Here is an 18587-nt window from a genome sequence, read left to right as displayed (position 1 = left end):
TGACATATGAGACCATGTACTAATGTTTTGTAGGTAACTATTGTATGAATTGACTATTAGATTGACTATAGATGAATTGAAGCTAGTAGTTGACTATAGTATTGCTTACACACTCTCTCATTCCCTCTCTGCTCCGCATAAGCATATTATACTTGCTCTAATTCTACTTGAAGAACGCGAAGGGGCTAAAGAACCTGACAAGAAGAGAAGCAGCTAGCTAATGATCACCAAATCCCTAACGTTTTCCAAGGACACACATGCAAATCCTGCACCTCCAGCAGGAATAAATAAATTTTGGTATTTGGAAAGAAGAAGGAAAAAAAGACGAGAAATCATTCGCAGCTTTTTCGTCGCGCCGTCCAAGAAATCATCCATCAGCCCCCCCCCCCCCCCCCCCCCCCACCCACACACAGACACACAACTCATCACTCCCGCACCGTCGCCGCAGGCAGAGACAAGAACACTGCTTGCTCCACCTACCAATCCTTCCGTCCATCCAGCCAGCCAGCAATTTGATTCGTACCGAAACGGAGGAATTTTTCTTCTTTCTTCCTTCCTTCCGCCGCCCGGGATCGATCGCATTGAACTCGGTTCGTGCCGCAAAATCCGTCTTTTTGGGGGTTTTCAGTTACTACACGAGAAGCAAACGGACAATTAAATCCCCATCCATCACGCCGCCGCTCCCTTCTTCTCCGCGCCCCCCTCCCTCCCTCTCGGTGATCTGATTCCCGCTCTGCTGCTTTCTTTGTTCTTGCATGGTTGGTTGCAGCTCTGATCAAGGAGAAGGGACAGAAAAAAAAAAAGGAGAATCTTGGTGCTGATACATTCGCGCATACATATCGGCATACGCGTTTCAGTCTTGGTGTGGTGCTGCTGGTGTGGTGGGAGGTGGGAGATGGCCTAGCGGCGAGATGGGAAGCAGCTGGATCTCCATTGGGTTGCAGCTGCAAGGTCCTCTCTCTCTCACTCACTCCTTTTTTTTTTCTGATGATATGCAGCAGCTTTAGTTGTGATTCCTTTTCCCTTGTCCTGTGTTTGTGTAGCCATGGCTTTGATGTTCTTCTCTTCTGGCTTCCTTTGATTGTACTGTGCTTCCTTTGATTGTACTGTGCTTTCTTTGCTGCGAGATTGTCTTTTTTGCAGGTTTCTTTTGGAGGCCTGTCTCTTCATCATCAGTTGAACCTTTTATGAATTTCTGAGACTGTGCCCTTCCCTTTTTCTTTTGGTAACATGCTTCCCCAATCTGCTTTCGATTTCTTCAAAGATCAGGACTGGTGAACCCATCTCGGGGAATTCGGATAGCTCTTTTGGTTTCATGTTTACTCCGCGTGGTTTTAGGATTTCAGTTGATTAATCACTAATGCATTTACTGATCCACCATTTTTTTTCCTTTCTCTGTTCATCAAAGGATGACATTTTTCTTGTCTCTCAGGCTCTCTGTTTTTTTATGTATTTATCGTTAGTGCTAAATGCTCATCAAAGATTGGGAATTCTATTGCTCTTTGGTTACATTATGCATGTTGAGACGGTCTGGAAAGCGTTTTTTCTTTGTGCGTGTGTTTCCTAGCAAGAAAAAAAGGAAGAAAAATCCTCGTTTATGTTACTGGTTGGATTATCACAGTCTCAGCTACAACCGATGAAGAAACAAGTAATTAATGCGGTCTCCTTCTTGTTGGGTTTGGAAATCTTGCTCCATCTGTGGGTCATTTGGGAGCTGGGAAGTGGTTGGGGTTTATCTTTTTATTTGGGTTGTTAAGTTCTCTGGTCAGTGCCAACCCTATTCTCTATCATTCCTTCATTATTGCTTGATTATACATTTGCCAACTCTGCAAGCAACCTCTGTTTGTTTCTGAACCAGGATAGCTTGGTATATTTTGTTTAGCCATTGATAATAGCTTTTGATGTCCTCCGCTCAGTATTGTTTGCATCGCTTCATATTTATTGTTTGTATAATATTCGTGTTTCTCCTCTTTCTATGTATGAGTAGTTTTGATCAAACAAATGAGTACTGATTGCTGCTGGAGTTAACTCTCTACTGAGTTTTTCAGCCCCGAATTTTTGTTTCTGGTTATACTTAAAAGCCAAAATTTAAATTTTCAACCTTTAATTTGGAGTTGATTTTGATTTTTTTCTCATTGTATTTTAGTTTTCAGCCTTTGCTTTTAGATCACTATGAACACGTATATAAAAATTTATTCACAAATTATTTTTCATTTATAAATATGCCGTTTAGTTTTTCTCTGAAAAACCAAAATGATCACACCCTCTTTTTTTTAAGAAGGGTATTTTACCCCAGCCTCTATATCCGGTCGGATATATAGTCATTTTCTTTTTGAATTCGGGCTTAACCCAAGTAGTGAACTTATCCTCTCAAATAACCCAATCTAAAATTCATGCTCCTATAGAGATTTGAACCTAGATCTTGGGTGCTACTCGGGTCACTATAACCACTAGGCTACGTGCCCTTTCACACACCCTTTGTTTATACTCCACATTCAAAAATATTGTGACCAGTAGATTAGTGAATAATTACGTGATCTGGAGCCTGGGATGTTTTCACTATCACTGCTGCTTATTCATTTTTGCTTTCGCTCATTTTTAAGTATCTGCTTAGTTTGTAAGAAAGGCAACAATGAAACCCATGTTTAGGAATTTTGGGTCAAGTTTCTACAAACTAAGGTATTACTTGGAGATTTGGCTGCTAGCTTTCAATCTGCTTCAAGTGCCATGTTGTCTTGAGTGTGGCAGGTACTTGCAGTATTGATCTTCAGTTGTGCATTTCAACAGGAATATGAAGTGATCCCTTCTTGACTGATTTTCTGGTTATTTTTTCTTATAAAGTGTACTTTTGTTGGCCCCAGTATGATAATTTTTATTATTTTGCAGGTAATTGACTGTGATAGATTGTGACACTTGTTTGTAACTCAAACTACTCTGGCTGTGATTTATAAACGATCGGAGTTTCTTCCAAGTGTGAAAGGAGCTCTGCTCGGCTAGCTTGTTGGAATAATGGAAGAAACATCGCCAACCAATACAAGGCGGAAATATTCATGGTGGTGGAACAGTCATATCTGCCCAAAGAACTCAAAATGGCTCCAAGAAAATCTGACAGGTAAACAATCTAAATCCATCCACAAGCATTTCCTTGTGTAGCAGACTTTTTGAACTCTACAGACTGAAGATATGTTGTTCTGCCATTCGACTTGCAACCTGATACGAAGATAATAGTTGAATGCAACAGAAATGTTGGATTGAAGTTTCATGGGCAATTGAATAGGTGTTTAATAAAATGTGAACTGCAGAATTTAAAGTCTGAGGGTTATGCAAGCCAAACTGGTCTTAATCTCTATAAGACTGCCCTTTCAAATTGGAAACCTAGAAAAAAGTCATTTTGCATTTGAAATTGTGAAATATGGAAAATCTTATGTTGTCTATATCGTTTGATTAAGAGGATATACAACCTTGGTATAATGTGCCTATTAACAACTTTTCTTGGCTTTATCTGCTCTCAAGGCTTTAAATAGTAAAATATTTTAATGATTCGAGTAAAATTGTTCTCTCAAACAAATTATGGAGTAAAACTATGTTATGTGCCTTATAATATTATATCAGAAAAGCACTCGCACTGTGCATTAGTACCTGCATAAAAGTCATGAGTAATTGAGGAAGCACATGGATATCTTTAATGCTTGCAGATAACACTACAGCTTAGATTTTCTGCAGGTACTTCGGTCTCAGGTAGGGACTTATGTACTGAATGACCAAATGCTAATGTGGTACCATTTGTTAATGTGGATTGCCTTACAGTTGAACTGAATTAAGTTTAGTAGCTTTGCTCCATGCTAGAGAGAATATGAACTTCAGCTGCAGAGCAATGCACTATTACAATCTACATTGCGGTACAGTTTGTTATAATACTGTTTTAGGTAGAAAATATACTGAAAGTTAGAACAGCTCGTACTGTAGTGTGCTGACTGCAGTACTTGATCACATATGGCACCTGTCTATCACTCTGCTAGCACGAGAATGCAAATCCTGAATGGGTGTTCCTATGAAATGATCTGCTGTATTGTTTGAACTTATAATATTATTACCAGCCATACATTTTAATAGTCATTAATATGATATGATAATCAATTCATCATTCATGCATTGTCATGAATACTCCATTCTGTTATAAGCTGTAAGTGAAGATCATGTTAGCTTATCAGCTGAGTTTCCAATCCAGATGTGTAAAAAGAATGGATTCTATGAGCTATCGAGTGTCTGAGTATAATGTCCGTGCATAGAAATGGTGTTGTAATTCCATTTCCAGCATTGCCAACTTTTCGTTCAAGTTTGTACTGATATTATCCTTTTTGAATGCTTGGTTAATACAGATATGGATAGCAAAATCAAGATGATGATCAAGATCATTGAAGAAGACGCTGAATCATTTGCAAAAAGAGCAGAAATGTACTACCGAAGGCGTCCTGAGCTGATGACCTTGCTTGAGGAGTTGTACCGTGCATACCGAGCATTAGCAGAAAGATATGATCATGCAGCCGGTGAACTCCGACAGGCCAATCGTAAGATCGCGGAAGTATTTCCTGAGCAGGTTCTGATGGACTTGGATGACGATCTCCCAGCTGAAACTGCTTCTGTGGAAACTGATATGGACAATCCAGACATGGCTCCATATTTCCTCTCTTTCATCAATGGTAGTGATTCAAGAAAGCATGCTAAAGGTAAGCCCCATAAAATACTTAGGAAATCTTTAAGAATATTAGTGAAATTATGAATAATTTATAACAAATTTTCTTGTGCAGACAACCAGGATAACGAGCGGCTGCAGAAGGAACTAGCAAGTTTATCTGAGGAAAACCAAGATCTCAAGAGTAGAATTTCATCATTGTTAGAGCAGACTAACAAGGCTGAGTTGGAGGTTGTTTGCCTCAAGGAGGCACTTGCACAACAAAATGCAGAGAAGGAAGCTGTGGTTTTGCAATGCCAACAATCAACTGCTAGATTACATAACCTCAAGTCTGAAATATTGCATACACAGGAGAAGTTCAACAGACTGAAAGAGGAAATGCAAAGTGGATTCCAGCCTTTAACCACAGGTGATGAACATTCCGCTCTTGTTGAAAAAGCAAACCAGGAGATGCATTTGGAGCTGAATAGGCTGAAACATATGTTGAAACAGAAGCATGAAGAGCTAAACGAGAAGCAAGCTGAGTTGGAAAAGCTTAACATCTCTACAGAGGAGGAACATCTCAAGTGCATGCAAGCAGAAATGGCTCAGCTCTCTTTGGAGAAACAGTTAATACTTGCTCAGGACAAACTGAGGCTTTTGGCTCTTGAAGTAAGCAAGGCAAAGGACACTGAAACAGAAAAGGTTGTGCTTGAGAAGGAATTGGAGAAAATTCAAAAACAGAACACAAGTTTGAATGATCAAATTCACTCTTCCTCATCTGTGATAATTCGCCTGCAGGATGAGATAATTACGATGAAGAATGCACAACAGAAACTTGAGGAAGATGTTTGTCGACACGTTGATGAAAAGAAGACACTTCAAAATGAACTTTATCACCTTAAGGAGGATAGGAGTGACTTGGAGAAGAAACACTTTTCAATGAAGGAGCAAATACAGGCTGTGGACCTGAATGTAGAATCACTACAAGCACTCGTACAAGAATTGAAGGATGGAAATGTTGAGTTGAAAGGGATAATAAGAAACCATGCAAGCACAGATGTTCTGCATATCGAGAGCATGAAGCGCCTGGAGAGGATGTCAGAGAAGAATGCATTTTTGGAGAAGTCTTTGTCAGCTGTGACTACTGAGCTCGAAGTATTGAGGGAAAAGAAAGCAGAATTGGAAGAATCATGCAAGCACCTTAGTTCCAAGATTTCCAGTCATCAGTCTGCGCAAGCTGTGCTTGTCGCGCAAATTGAGGCAATTTCTCAGACCATGGCAGATCTATTTGAGAAGAATGTATTCCTGGAGAATTCATTATCTGATGCTAATGCTGAACTTGAGAGCTTGAGAGGGAAATTAGAAGATCTCAAAGAATCTTCAGAGGCATTGCACAATCAGAATTCTGCACTTCAACATGAGAAGAGTACTCTGGCCTATCAGGTATGGTGTGTGGCAAACTCTGTTGTTTCTAGCAGTAGTCATCAGAAATTAAACAATGGTTGAACCTTTGGGCTATCTGCCTTTCTTCTTGTTGTTTCAGGTTGATAGAATCAGTCATACCCTGTTGAATTTGGAAGCACAGTACACAGAGCTAGAAAGGCGACACTCTGATCTACAAGAAGAGAAAAACTCAGTACTTGACGAGGTGATCAAGTTACAGGAACAGATAAGGCTTGAAAGGAAGGAGCACAATGATCTTGAACACTCTAGAAAGTTTCAATTTGATGCTCTATGCAAGAAAATCAACCTAGTGTCGCAAGAAGGCAGGAATAGAGAGGAACAGCTTGAAGAGGAGGAGCAAAACATTGTAAAAGCTCAGATAGAAATATTCATCTGGAAGCAGTGTTTGGAAGATATCGCAGAAGCAAATTCAGATTTCTCAGCACAACTACAAATGAAGCAAGAAATATGTCAAGTTCTGGAGGAGAAAATGGAGTACTTGTCCGACAATAATCAGAAGCTAACTAAATGGATTGGTTCGGTGCAGAAACTCTTGCATCTGGAGGAGAAGTATGAGTCCTTAGACCAAATGAAGCTTGATAGCATTGTTCATCTCATCTTGCATGAGATCAACTGCCTTCTGAACACTATATCTGATGCTCAGGATGTGAAACAGAATGAACTTGTTGAGAAGTCACTTGTTGTCACACTCTTGGAACACTTTGGACAAGAGGTGGCTGATCTGAGGTCAGAGAGGAACATCCTGAAGCAAGATCAGCAAGCAAAGAGCGAGGAATTGCTCCACCTTCAGAGAGAAAATAAGGAACTTGTGAATATCACTAATGAGTTCTGGGAAGAAATGGAGACTCGTAATCGCAAGGTGGATGAGCTAAGGGCAGAAGCAAAGTTCTTGGTCGGACAGTTGGCAGAACTGCAAGACTCTCGGAGGTCATTGCAAAGTGAGATTGTCAAGCTCATTCAAGAAAATTCTTTGCTTTCCAATGAACTATATGATTCCAGAGAGAAAGAGAGGGTTTTCGAAGATGATATTAGCATTCTAATCAGTGAGGTAATCAGCAAAGATATTCTTGCTGTGGTCTTTAGAAGCCTTCATGAAGAGAGAACGTTGCAATTGGAGTCTTTGCACAGTGATTTTGCACAACTCCAGGCAGCAGGCAGTGGGCTTTATCAGGACATCAAGATGATGAACATGAAGTTTGAGCATTTAGAAAAAGAAAGTAACGAGTGCAACAAAGAACTCAGTAGAACTATAAGTATTTGTAACTCGACTAGTACAGAAAATGCTATAGGAAGAGGTGATCCGGCGCAAAGGGACACCAATCTCCCGAATTCTGAAAGGAGCCAACAGGAATACCATGTAAACTTGGAAATGGGCCACATAGAGGTTGACATGGCTGGGCTTGAGAAATCAAATGAAATGTTACAAGAGGAAGTACATAAATTGCAAAGTGAAATGAAAGTTCTTAGAAGCAAGGAAAACTCTGTAATAGACATCAAATCTTGTGATGAAGACATCAAAAGATTGCTGGCTAACATGCAAATGGCCATCATGAATGCGGCTCTATTCAAGGAGAAGGTCCTTGAGCTAATAATAACATGTGAGAGTTTTGAGATAAGCACTATGGTACAGAAGGAGGTGCTCAAGGAAGAGATTACCCGTAGGAACTCGTATGTAGATGAGCTGAAGGACAAGCTAAATGCTGTTGAGATTGAGAACAGAAGGCTGAAAGTTGATTTGAACGGAGATTTTACAGTGTTGGGGTCATTGCAGAATGAAGTCAGTGCCCTAGAAAAACAAACCTTATCCCTTGCCAATGATTGTTTGCAATCGAATAAGCTCGGGATGGAGGTATAGTTCCCTTTCCCATTTCTTATTCAGGATCTAATACTTACCTGCTCGGCTGCTCCTGCTATAGTATACATACTGTAATATATTCTGCCACTCCTAACAAATGATATTTTTCCGTAGCGTATTAGCAAATCAAACTCAAACAGTTTTCTCCTTAATAGTCAGTTGGACCAAGAGCTGAAATTCTCTTATAAGTATGTGTGGTTGATCCATTTAACATTTCTAACTATTAAGGACCAGCATTAGATATCCACATGCTTTCGCTAAAAAGCTTATTCTGATGTTTATCATGAAGGATCATTTTTCTTTGGGGGAACTTATTTGGTGTTTCTTCTTTTGAAGGAAAATGCATTATCAACTCAGGTTTTGAAGACCAATATGAGATCCAGTGATGATCAGAATGCAGCAAGGACAGTGAAAGACATGGAGCTGCAGAAATTGCATGGGACCATCAAAGCACTCCAAAAGGTTGTCACAGACACTGCTGTCCTTCTTGAACAAGAGAGGCTCGATTTTAATGCCAATCTGCAAGAAGCGAGGAAGCAAATTGAGGTGCTGAAGCTCAAGGAGATTTTGGATGATGACTTAATTGAAATGAATTACGAGCAAATGCTGAAAGACATACAGCTTGACCTCATCCAAATTTCTTCAGGTTATAAAGTTGGTTCCCTTGGTCAGGCCAATAAAACTGTAGCACAGATAGATGAGAAGATGCTTGAATCTCATGGCACCATTGGAGCCAGCAGTAGCCATATGCGCAATGATTTGAGACCACCACAAAGTGAGTCATTTGAGAGGGACAACTGCAAAAAGCATCCCTCCGAGCTGATTTTTGTGAAAGAACTCAGCATTGACAAGCAAGAGTTACCAAGGTCAGTCACCATGGAGCCACACCAAGAGTGGAAGAACAAGGTAATTGAAAGATTGGCGTCTGATGCACAGAGACTCAATGCCCTCCAATCCAGTATTCAGGAGCTCAAAACAAACACGGAGGCATCCGAAGGGCTCGAGCTTGAGAGCGTTAGGTACCAAATAAGAGAAGCTGAGGGTTTCATCATGCAGCTCATGGATAGCAACAGTAAACTGTCCAAGAAGGCTGAGGAGTTCACATCTGCAGATGGTCTTGATGGGGACAACATTGACTTGAGGAGCAGACACCAGCGCAAGATCATGGAGCGCGCGAGGAAGATGGCAGAGAAGATTGGGAGGCTTGAGGTGGAAATGCAGAAGGTCCATGAAGCTTTGCTGAAATATGAGGAGCAGACTAGCATAAGAACATCAAAAACCATGCACCGGCGATCGAAAGTTCAGCTAGTAGATTTTCTCTATGGTAGAAGGCAGGACAGTCGAAAGCAACAGCGATGTTCGCCGTGTGGTTGCTTGAAATCAAAAACCATTGATGACTAACTCGCCTTCAATGCCGCTTCTTTTTTAAGGCAAAATGGAAGGCTAAGCTTTTCAGCTTCAGAACTATAGCAAGTCATCTGCTGTTCATGGTTTCTTAGGTAAATAAGTGGACATGTAAGGATTGTAAATGGTAGTCATTGACAGTTCTTTTTTTCTTCTGAAACCATATTGACAATAACCATCTGTTATAAATGCTATTTCTTAGCTTGTAAAATTAAGGCCAACATTTGTTGCTTGTAGTTTCTGGTCATGTTCCATTGATTTCTGTAAAGGGAACATGATAATGTTTTTTTTTTCTGTAAGGAAGAGGGGTTATAAATAATTATTTGGAGAACCTGTTTTGTTAAGAGTGCATATGCATTCACATATTGAGTATATGCACCTGTATAACGTATTATGTGCATCTTTACACAGTAAACAGAGCCGATGAACCATTCGCAAATGTGTAATCCAAAGTTGCCGTCTGGATTTGAGATCTAAATCTGATGACATTTTGTATACCGGGGTTGTCAGGAGACGGCAACTGGTGGATTGTTTTTCAGCAAATTTTTCATCCTTTTGCTTGGTTTTCTCCCGCTCCTGGGGATGATGGATTGATGGTAGATTCCATCTTCAGTGGTGAGTAGTTGAAGTTTTGAATCGAAATGAGTAGTTGAAGTTGCATCAGCAGGTCCTCCAATCCATGGATGCATCCCATTCCATTCACCAACATTTTTCTGCCACTGGATCCTAATTCATTCCTCTCAGGAGTCAATTCTCAGCTGTTCATCCCTTCTTCGTATTGATTGGTTACCCTATCAAAAGGAGACAGGAACAGAGTAGGGTCCATACCGATTCCATCTCACCCCGATGTTAATTCTGGCTCTGAACTCTTAAGAAATCCCCACTGAAACGATCAGATTTGAGAACAAATGCTGCAGAATAATCATATGGTGGCCTTTGTGCTATCTTGTAAACTGAAGTTCTGCCACCTGCTGCTTGCACTTCTTGTGCTGCAGCTGAAGCAAAAGGTTTCTTAGCAGTCGAGTTCAATCAAATTAACAGCCAAAAATTTATGTCAAAGAATAAATTAACAAACAGCTCCAAGAAGAGCAAGTGCGTGAGATGTGGGGAAAAAAAGGAAACAAGCTGTCAGCGAGAAGTGTGAAAATCTAACCTCTTATGTGGTTAATTGCAATTACACTAGTGTTAAAAACTTTGGGCTTGTCCGAGTTGAGGGTGAAATCAGCAATAGGGACGATTGTTTCTTTTCATGAAAAAAAAAGTTAAAAGGCATATTTACAAACAAAAATTAATTTATGAATAAAATTTTTATATACATATTCTTAGCGACCAAAAAGTCAATATAAAAAATAAATTTTGGTAAAAAAACAAAAAATCGAACTTATCTAAATCTAAGGTTGAAAATTCAAATTTAGCTTATAATGCCAACAAAATTGTGCGTTCATCTTGACTGTTGCCGAATTCGGTATTACTCGTAGCAACCTTACCAAGAAAGAAAAATATTTTCGCTCGTTTGCACTTGCTATTGCATTAATTTTTGGAGTTGCAGTGAAAAAGTTCCAAAAGCTCTTACGCAGATGCTTTTAATGATGTTTAAGACATTCACACTATCTCTTACTTAGGGCTTGTTCAGAACACAGGATAGGAAAAATATAGAAATAGGAAAAACACAGGAATAGTATAGGATTTCATATAAAAACAGAGGATTGAAAAACTTAGGAATTCGATGGTTTAGAGTGTTCGGAACACAGGAATATATACACTATAGGAATTTCAAGATCAACAGTAATCCATATATTTTAGTCTAGTTAAGCAATACATATTAATTTATATCTAGCCTCTGCAAATGGGCCACACAGAAAAGACCTTATCTGATCTTATCCTCACAAGCTTTCAGGACGCTCGATTGCCTCGGTATTATATGAAGGAAAATAAAAATGAGGTTGAGGTGGATGGAAACTTTCATGTGTTAAATCAGCAACAATGGAATACTTCCTTCAATTTTCCTACGGCTAGTTTGCCCGGTCCGAACGATAGGAAAGGAAAAAAATCCCTATGAACATGATTCCTCCAAAGATCCTTTGAATATCCTGCAATCGAATAGGGCCTTAGATGTTTTATCATTATGTTTTTAACTACATATCTAATTATTAAAAAATCTAAACTCGTGGAAGTTTTTTCATGGCATCACATGGCATTTTTTGATATATCAAATCATACTTGACTGCGTATATTCTGAGTTAAGATTTTGATATTTGACTGCGTACATTCTGAAATGTCATCTAGTAGTATTTCGCAAACGCCAAATCTATATTGTTCTTTTTAATGACCAAAACAAAGCCAGACATAATTATTTTTTCCTCTTTTTTTGCCAACGGTCGGCCTGTCACATTTCCTGTTCCTTTGACGTAACAACAGTTGTTTCCAATTTGATTAAAGAACAACGAAAAAAAGAAAAGCTGGCATAGAAAAACACTCTAGTCCCTCCGTTTCATAACGTAAGATATTTAATTTTTTTGCTTACAATATTTACACGTTCCTTTTTTCATAATGTAAGATATTTTTTTAAAAAAATCACCTTCTTTTTTTAAGGAGTTGCACGTTCATTTTTAAGAGTTGTCCGATCCAAAAAAAAATTCCTCTTATTTTCCACGGTTGTAACAACTGTGTGGCAGTTTTCCTTTTTAAAAAAACACGTTTTTTAGGAGTTGTCCGATCCAACGAAAAAAATCCTTATCTTTTCTTTTTCTCTTATTTTCCTTCAATTAATTTGGGATTTTCTAGCCCATAAGAGTAAACGGGGTGGCTTCTTTTCTTATTACTTTATATATATAATAGATAATTATAAAAAAATCTTGCAAATAGCCAGTGAATCAGTTCGTAAAATCAAGAGGGAAATAAACGATGCAGCCAAATTCAAGGTAACATACGTTAATGCGACAACTAGTTTCACCCGGAAAAGCAACAAAAACACCTAATCCATTACGTATGTTCTTAGATCCTGCCTTGCAAATCATTAAAAGAACTATCATTACCATATGATCAACGTTAATTTTTTGTTTCATATACCATCACTTGTTGTTGCACATATTTGCTAGTGACATATATATCAATTGGTTCAGTGACAATGGTTGACACGTGAGTCCATGGATAGTGATGGTAGTTCACCACCACCGTTTTTTTAGTGGGACAGAAGGTGATTTAAATTTTTTAGAATTTGATAGGGATCTAGTCCATCAACTTCCGTTATCTGACTCAGTTTTCATGATTACTAAAAGGATGGTAAAAAAAGTATTATTTTTAAATAAATCACTACTTTTAAACTTAAAATCGTTATTAGCAAAAGCCATTTGGGGGTCTCTACATGATTGCTTCTGAATGAAAGGTCCGTAACAAAGCATAATGGCGTGTCCTGTTAGGTCGCCGCAACATTAATTGATTTATAACGACCTGCCTTGATTATGTCGAAAGCAACAACCTAAACAGATCATGGACCATGACATTCATAACTCTCTCTGTTAAACCAGATCACCGAGAATTGCACTGCACCTCTTATTCAAATCTTTGGAGGGTCCTGGAGCAACTGGCAAACAAATAACGATGTTTCACCTAAAACAATCAAGCAAACTTATATAAAATAAATATATATATATATACTATATAGATAGCTGAAATAATACCTGATAAGTAATCCAGGCAAGCAAATGGGAACCTAAAAAGTTGCACTTCAATTGGCATACAGCACTGAAATTTGCAGGTAAGGCAACACTAGAAGTGCAGAGATGTTTAGGGGTACAGATCTGTAAGCTACAGATGAGCATCCATCAAATGTTACCATCCACATGTAAATAAACATCAGGAAAGAGAACAAAAAATAAAACAATCTACAGAGAAATGCCTCCAGCTGCTAAAATTTCTTCTTTCCAGTGCTCTATAGCTAGTTCCCTCTCCCTTTCAGATGGCATGGTACCATTGGATTCATAGAGTATAGGCATTGCAATGCATTTCCAATATAGGAACAGGTCACATTGGCTGCACTCACAATGCTTATACCATAAACTGCAGATAGTTGCCGGATTTTCCACTGTTTCTTGAAATTTCATCAGAAGTTGTGCTGCAAGTACAGGTTTTCCTGCGGCGAGGCTGGGCTGATCTCTTCCTCCAGTGACCGCAACCCATCCCCTATGCTGCTCCCGACATTCCTTCCATCGGTGGTCGTTCGGCCATCCATGTCAGCTTCAGATGCTGAGGATTTCCTCCTCTGCGATGAGGTCACACTTGGAAATGTTATCCAGGACGGTGCTCTGTACTCGATCCGTTGATCATCCCCATCAACAAGATCGTTTTCCGAGCATGAATGGTTCGACGACCGCTGCGATACCTTCTTGTGCATCCTGCTGCTCCCAAGAACCACCTCGGTTGGCAGAATGGGTTGCTCAATGCACGGGCTACCCATCAGCAATGCAAGAGCACGCTCTAGAGCTGTTGTTACCTTATCCATAGAAGGGCGATCTTTGGCTCGCATTCTGACACACTTGCATGCCACAGCAGCAATCTTCTTCAGAGCCTCAAGATCAGATGGAGGAGATAAGACAGGATCAAGAATGGCAGAAATGTCTCCAGCTTTGATCAATGGGACTGCCCATTCAACAATATTTCCTTCCTCGAACTGCATGTCAATAGCTTTCCTGCCACTTAGGATCTCCAGAAGAACAACTCCAAAGCTATACACATCAGACTTTGTTGTCAAGTAATGCAGGCGGTAGTACTCGGGATCAAGGTAGCCAAGTGTTCCTGCAGGCAACTCAGATAGTGGGGTACCACTATCTGCTGGGCCCAATATAGATAGACCAAAGTCCGCGACACGCGCATTGTGATCCTCATCTATCAATATGTTTGAGGACTTGATGTCTCGGTGAATTACTGGTGGGCAGGCATAACCATGCAAGTACTCGATGCCCCGAGCAGCCTGGACAGCAATAGTGACCCGCCTGGCCCAATTCAGTCTCTTCTTCAAGTTCAAATCCTTGCCATGAAGATGTTGGTAGAGGGATCCATGAGCCATGAACTCATAAACCAAGAGCCTCTCGCTGCCATCCTCACAGTAACCGAGCAGGTTCAACAAGTGCGCATGGTTGAGCCTGGAGAGGAGGTCAAGTTCGGTATGGAACTCCTTTGAGCTCTTCTTTACATCTGATGCCTTAATTGCACGCTTCACAGCAACAACTGTACCATCTCTCAGAATGCCCTTGAACACACATGAAAAGCTGCCTTTGCCAACTTGTGAATCCTCTGAGAAGCCTCCTGTTGCTTGCTCCAACTCCTCGTATGAGAATTCCTGAGCTCTCCTGATCTTCAAGTCCTCTACATCAGGCTGGATCTTCATGTTGTCCTTCCGGAAAGAATATGTTGTATTCTTTGCCAGCCTCAACTCGTTCTTTGAACATTGACAATGCCGAAGCTTGTACCGGACATACAGGCAAGCCATAACAGTCACACTGAACACCAATATGATGGCAAATACAATCTCTGCAACAAAAATACGTAGCTGAAAAGCCATGAACTTGCGGTTCTTGGTTCGTTTCTGGGACAAACAAAATGACACACACTCATCTGAGGCACACTTTAAGCAGTCAAACTGGCAAACACGGTCAGCTGTGGCATTGCAGGGTGATGACTCCAATGCATCGTCCGGGCAACCAACACTGCAGGGCAAGCACAGTCTAGAATTTGCAGGCTTACATGTCTTGCTACCACTGCCAACTTCACCATGATTTGCATATTCATAGTACCCATGGCTGCATGAATCGGATACACAAATCCCAGGGGATACCGCCATTGGTAATGCTAATGGCCCACTATGCCCCCAGCACATTGGCTTCAACGATGTCTCAGCAGGCACCCCACATGTAAAGTAATCCCCAGCTACAATTGCATAAACTCTGAGCCCTTTTGGTGCCTGCGTGCTGTTCTGAAGAGTGAAACCCCAGCAAGCCACTTGGTGATCCAGACTCCTGATGCCACAAGCATGGAACCGCCCACCGACCACAGAGACCATCGCATCCATTGGCACTATGTTCACATCACCTTCGTCAATAGAATTGGATGTTGACATCTGCTGCATCTCTAAGCTCCTGCCCCAGCAGAATACCTGTGCATTCTCCAGCACCCCACAGACATGATAACCACCTGCTCCGATAGACTGGAACCGCACACTCCTCGGAGCTAGCCCAATGACACCACTAACCGATTCATCGCCCCAGCAGAAAACCGTCCTGTTCCGTGCAAACAAGCCACAATTGAACACTGAACCAGCTGAAATGGCCGATACAGCTCCAGCGACAGTATGTGTGGCGGTCATGTTGTACCCCCAGCAATCAATCACCGATGTATCTGCATTCACGCTGTGAAACCCCTTGACAGTTGTTCGGAGGGCACAAAGGTGGTTGTCACCTGCACTGAGCTCTGAGTACATGGCACCCTCGACCATCGGCTGCGGCACCCCAATCTTGACATAGGAGTTACTCCCCCAGCAGTAAGGCTGATTGGTGTCAAGCAATAGGCCACAGGAAAAGCCATCCCCCGCGGTAAGGCCTATGAATGGGATCCTGCTGGGGGCACCATAAACAACGGAGGCATCTGCGCCGAAGCAGGTGACCAAGTGAGAACCATCCGAGTTGAGCCCGCAGAACACCGGGCCGTCCTCGCCGTAGGACACCGCAATGGACGCCATGGAGCCAAGGCCATCGGCCCAACTTGGCAGCAAGACCAGGCAGCACAATGCTATAACAAGCACATTGTCCATTTTCTTGAAACTTTGGGGGTCTACACAAAATAAGTGTTCCTGCAAAGGTTGCAACTTTTTGGGCTAAGAACCAGCAGAAATCAGGCGAGTCTTATTATAACTGAAACAAAAAAAGAAAAAGTTGGAACTTTTTATCCCTAGGTGCAGCATACTACCAGGCAGTGATGGTGGAGCGGCTAACGTGGCGCATGGAGGTTCAGTCGAAGCATCCAATCCCCAAGTTTTTGGGATAAAATGCTAGCGGCGCTCCACCTTGTAGCAAACAGATCCGCAGCAAATTAAACTGGATAGATTGAAGAGACAAAAAGTTTGGATTAGACTCTCCTAATACATTAAGCAAATAAAACAAAAACCAGAACTTTACTCTCAAGCTAGACAATGCAAGCAAGGTGCTACTACTACATTTGATGGGGAAGAAAAAAATTTTTGAAACGAATTTACTCCAGCCCGGATGGATCTCCCACCCGACGCAACGCAAGCTCAGTAGCGGCAGCTTAAGTATAGCAGCAGCAGCAAGAGAGAGAGAGAGAGAGTACCTCGGCGGCGCTCCGGCGGAGTAAGCGAGGGAATGTCGGTGGCGCGGCGAGGAAGAGGACGCGAGGGGTAGAAGAAGAAGAAGGCAGCAAGAACAGAAAGCGCCGCAGCCGCCGACCATGCACACCAAGAAGAAGGAGTGAAGATAGAAAGGAAGCTTCTTTTGTTGGACGACAGACAGGCGCCGCTCGCATTGCACGGCGGGGCGCCGGCGGTGCGGCGGGGGTAGGCTGGATCCCGGTGGTGGAGGAGCGGCGAGGGAGGGAGGGAGAGGGAGAGGGAGAGGGGGGGGGGGGGCATTGAATGGGGGGAGGGCATCAAAGAGGAGCTCCTGGGTGGGAGGGGAAGGGAGGTGTAGGTGGCGATGGTAAATGGAGAATTGAATGCGCCTGTACTCGCTGCTTCCTCCTGTCTCTCTCTCTCCTTCCCTTTCCTTTCCTGTTCGTGTGTGCGAATGCCGATGCCTGCCTGGCGCCCGCCATGGTCGTCGTCGTCCTCCGCTGCCATGCCCGCCCACGCGCATCGGTGATCGGTCCTCCAATCCCGCCTGCTCGCTGCTCTTCTCTTTTTCTTTTTTCGTTTCCTCTTCGCCGCTTGGGTGGGTGGCTGTGGGAATGAGCTGGTGACTCTTCTAAATATTATAAATATTATGTCCATAAGCAAAAAAATATTTCATTCAGCCACCTAACAATATTGTAAAACTAGTCTATAGCAAGAAAATAGTAAAAGCACCCATACACATATGGGCTCCCATAAAAGATAAAATATGTTATTTGTCTCTATTTTCTCTCTCCTCCTGATACTAGTTACTATCTATATATATATATTACGAAGATAACAATAGTTATAGCTTATATGTGTGGGTTCCATATATATGGACTATTTTTGTTATATACATCGTGGATGCTCTTAGAGCAAGGCTAAGGGTATCTATAATGTAGACTAAAACTAGTCCATAAGCAATAAAAAATTTCATTCGGTCACCTAATAACATTGTGAAACTAGTCCATAGCAAAAAAATAATAAAAGACACCCATAAACATATGGGCTACCCATAAAGGATAAAATATGTTATTTGTCTCTATTTTCTCCCTCCTCCTAATACTAGTTGCTATCTATATATATTATAAAGATAACAATAGTTGTAGCCTATATGTGTGGGTCCCATATATATGGACTACTTTTGCTATATACATTGTGGATGCCCTAATAATATAGCCAACAAGCTGACTCTAAGATTTTTTATAGCTTTATCTTAGCTCACCCATATACTAGTTAGCTCTTCATCATTAATATAGAGCTCACATGTCACTCTCACATAGTTTTTTTTTGTTCCTGTGCCTAAGTTGGCTACAAACTTATAGTCCGCTTACACTCTCTCAGAGCAGGTACAATAGCAGACTATAAAGTTATAAGCATATTTTAAAGAGATAAGAGGGGAGAAAGAAGAGAGGTGGGGTACTAATTTATAGCCAGCCGCACACGGACTCTAATACAAAGTGTGTATATGACATGTGGGATCATGTACTAATGTTTTGTACGTAACTATTGTATGAATTGGTTATTAGATTGGCTATAGAAAAATTGGAGCTAATAGTTGACTATGTTATTGAACTTGCTCTCATCCACTCTATTCTTCACATAAAAATATAGTAGCTTATAGCCTGCTATTATACTTGCTCTTACTCGTTTTTTTTTACTCCGTGATTGTTCGCTTCCCTGCCTCGGGAAAGTTACCGTCACAGCCAGGCTCACACGCCCACAAGTCAACATGCTTCACTCACTGCTTCACACCTCGTTCCAAAGCGAACTTTTGTTGACTCTTGCAGTCATCACAAGGATTAGGATTG

General features: G+C 41.3%; 2 protein-coding genes across 3 annotated transcripts; one reads left to right on the top strand and one right to left on the bottom strand.

Moving 5' to 3' along the window:
- Positions 1–406: 406 nt before the first annotated feature.
- Positions 407–9739, top strand: LOC102712619 (protein NETWORKED 1A-like). Of its 2 annotated transcripts, none has more exons than XM_015835331.2 (7): positions 407–590; positions 770–951; positions 2973–3112; positions 4380–4727; positions 4809–6118; positions 6219–7988; positions 8331–9739. In XM_015835331.2, exons 3-7 carry the CDS (start codon positions 3010–3012, stop codon positions 9393–9395), a joined length of 4596 nt encoding a protein of 1531 aa, XP_015690817.1. In that variant the 5' UTR covers positions 407–590; positions 770–951; positions 2973–3009; the 3' UTR covers positions 9396–9739. The 2 variants fall into 2 exon arrangements, with proteins under 2 accessions (XP_015690817.1, XP_006650327.1); XM_006650264.2 differs by having other exon boundaries at positions 2887–3112.
- A 3365-nt stretch (positions 9740–13104) lies between these two features.
- Positions 13105–16988, bottom strand: LOC102712342 (serine/threonine-protein kinase-like protein CR4). The gene is made up of 3 exons (XM_006650263.3): positions 16740–16988; positions 16359–16486; positions 13105–16242 (listed from the first exon to the last, which is right to left on the bottom strand). The coding sequence occupies exon 3, from the start codon at positions 16201–16203 to the stop codon at positions 13501–13503; it is 2703 nt and encodes a 900-aa protein (XP_006650326.1). The 5' UTR covers positions 16204–16242; positions 16359–16486; positions 16740–16988; the 3' UTR covers positions 13105–13500.
- Between the last annotated feature and the right edge of the window lie 1599 nt (positions 16989–18587).

This window comes from Oryza brachyantha, chromosome 3, assembly GCF_000231095.2.
Source record: "Oryza brachyantha chromosome 3, ObraRS2, whole genome shotgun sequence".
Lineage (NCBI taxonomy): Eukaryota > Viridiplantae > Streptophyta > Magnoliopsida > Poales > Poaceae > Oryza > Oryza brachyantha.
The sequence above is the reverse complement of the archived record's forward strand: the minus strand, read 5'-3'. Positions and strand labels throughout refer to the sequence as shown.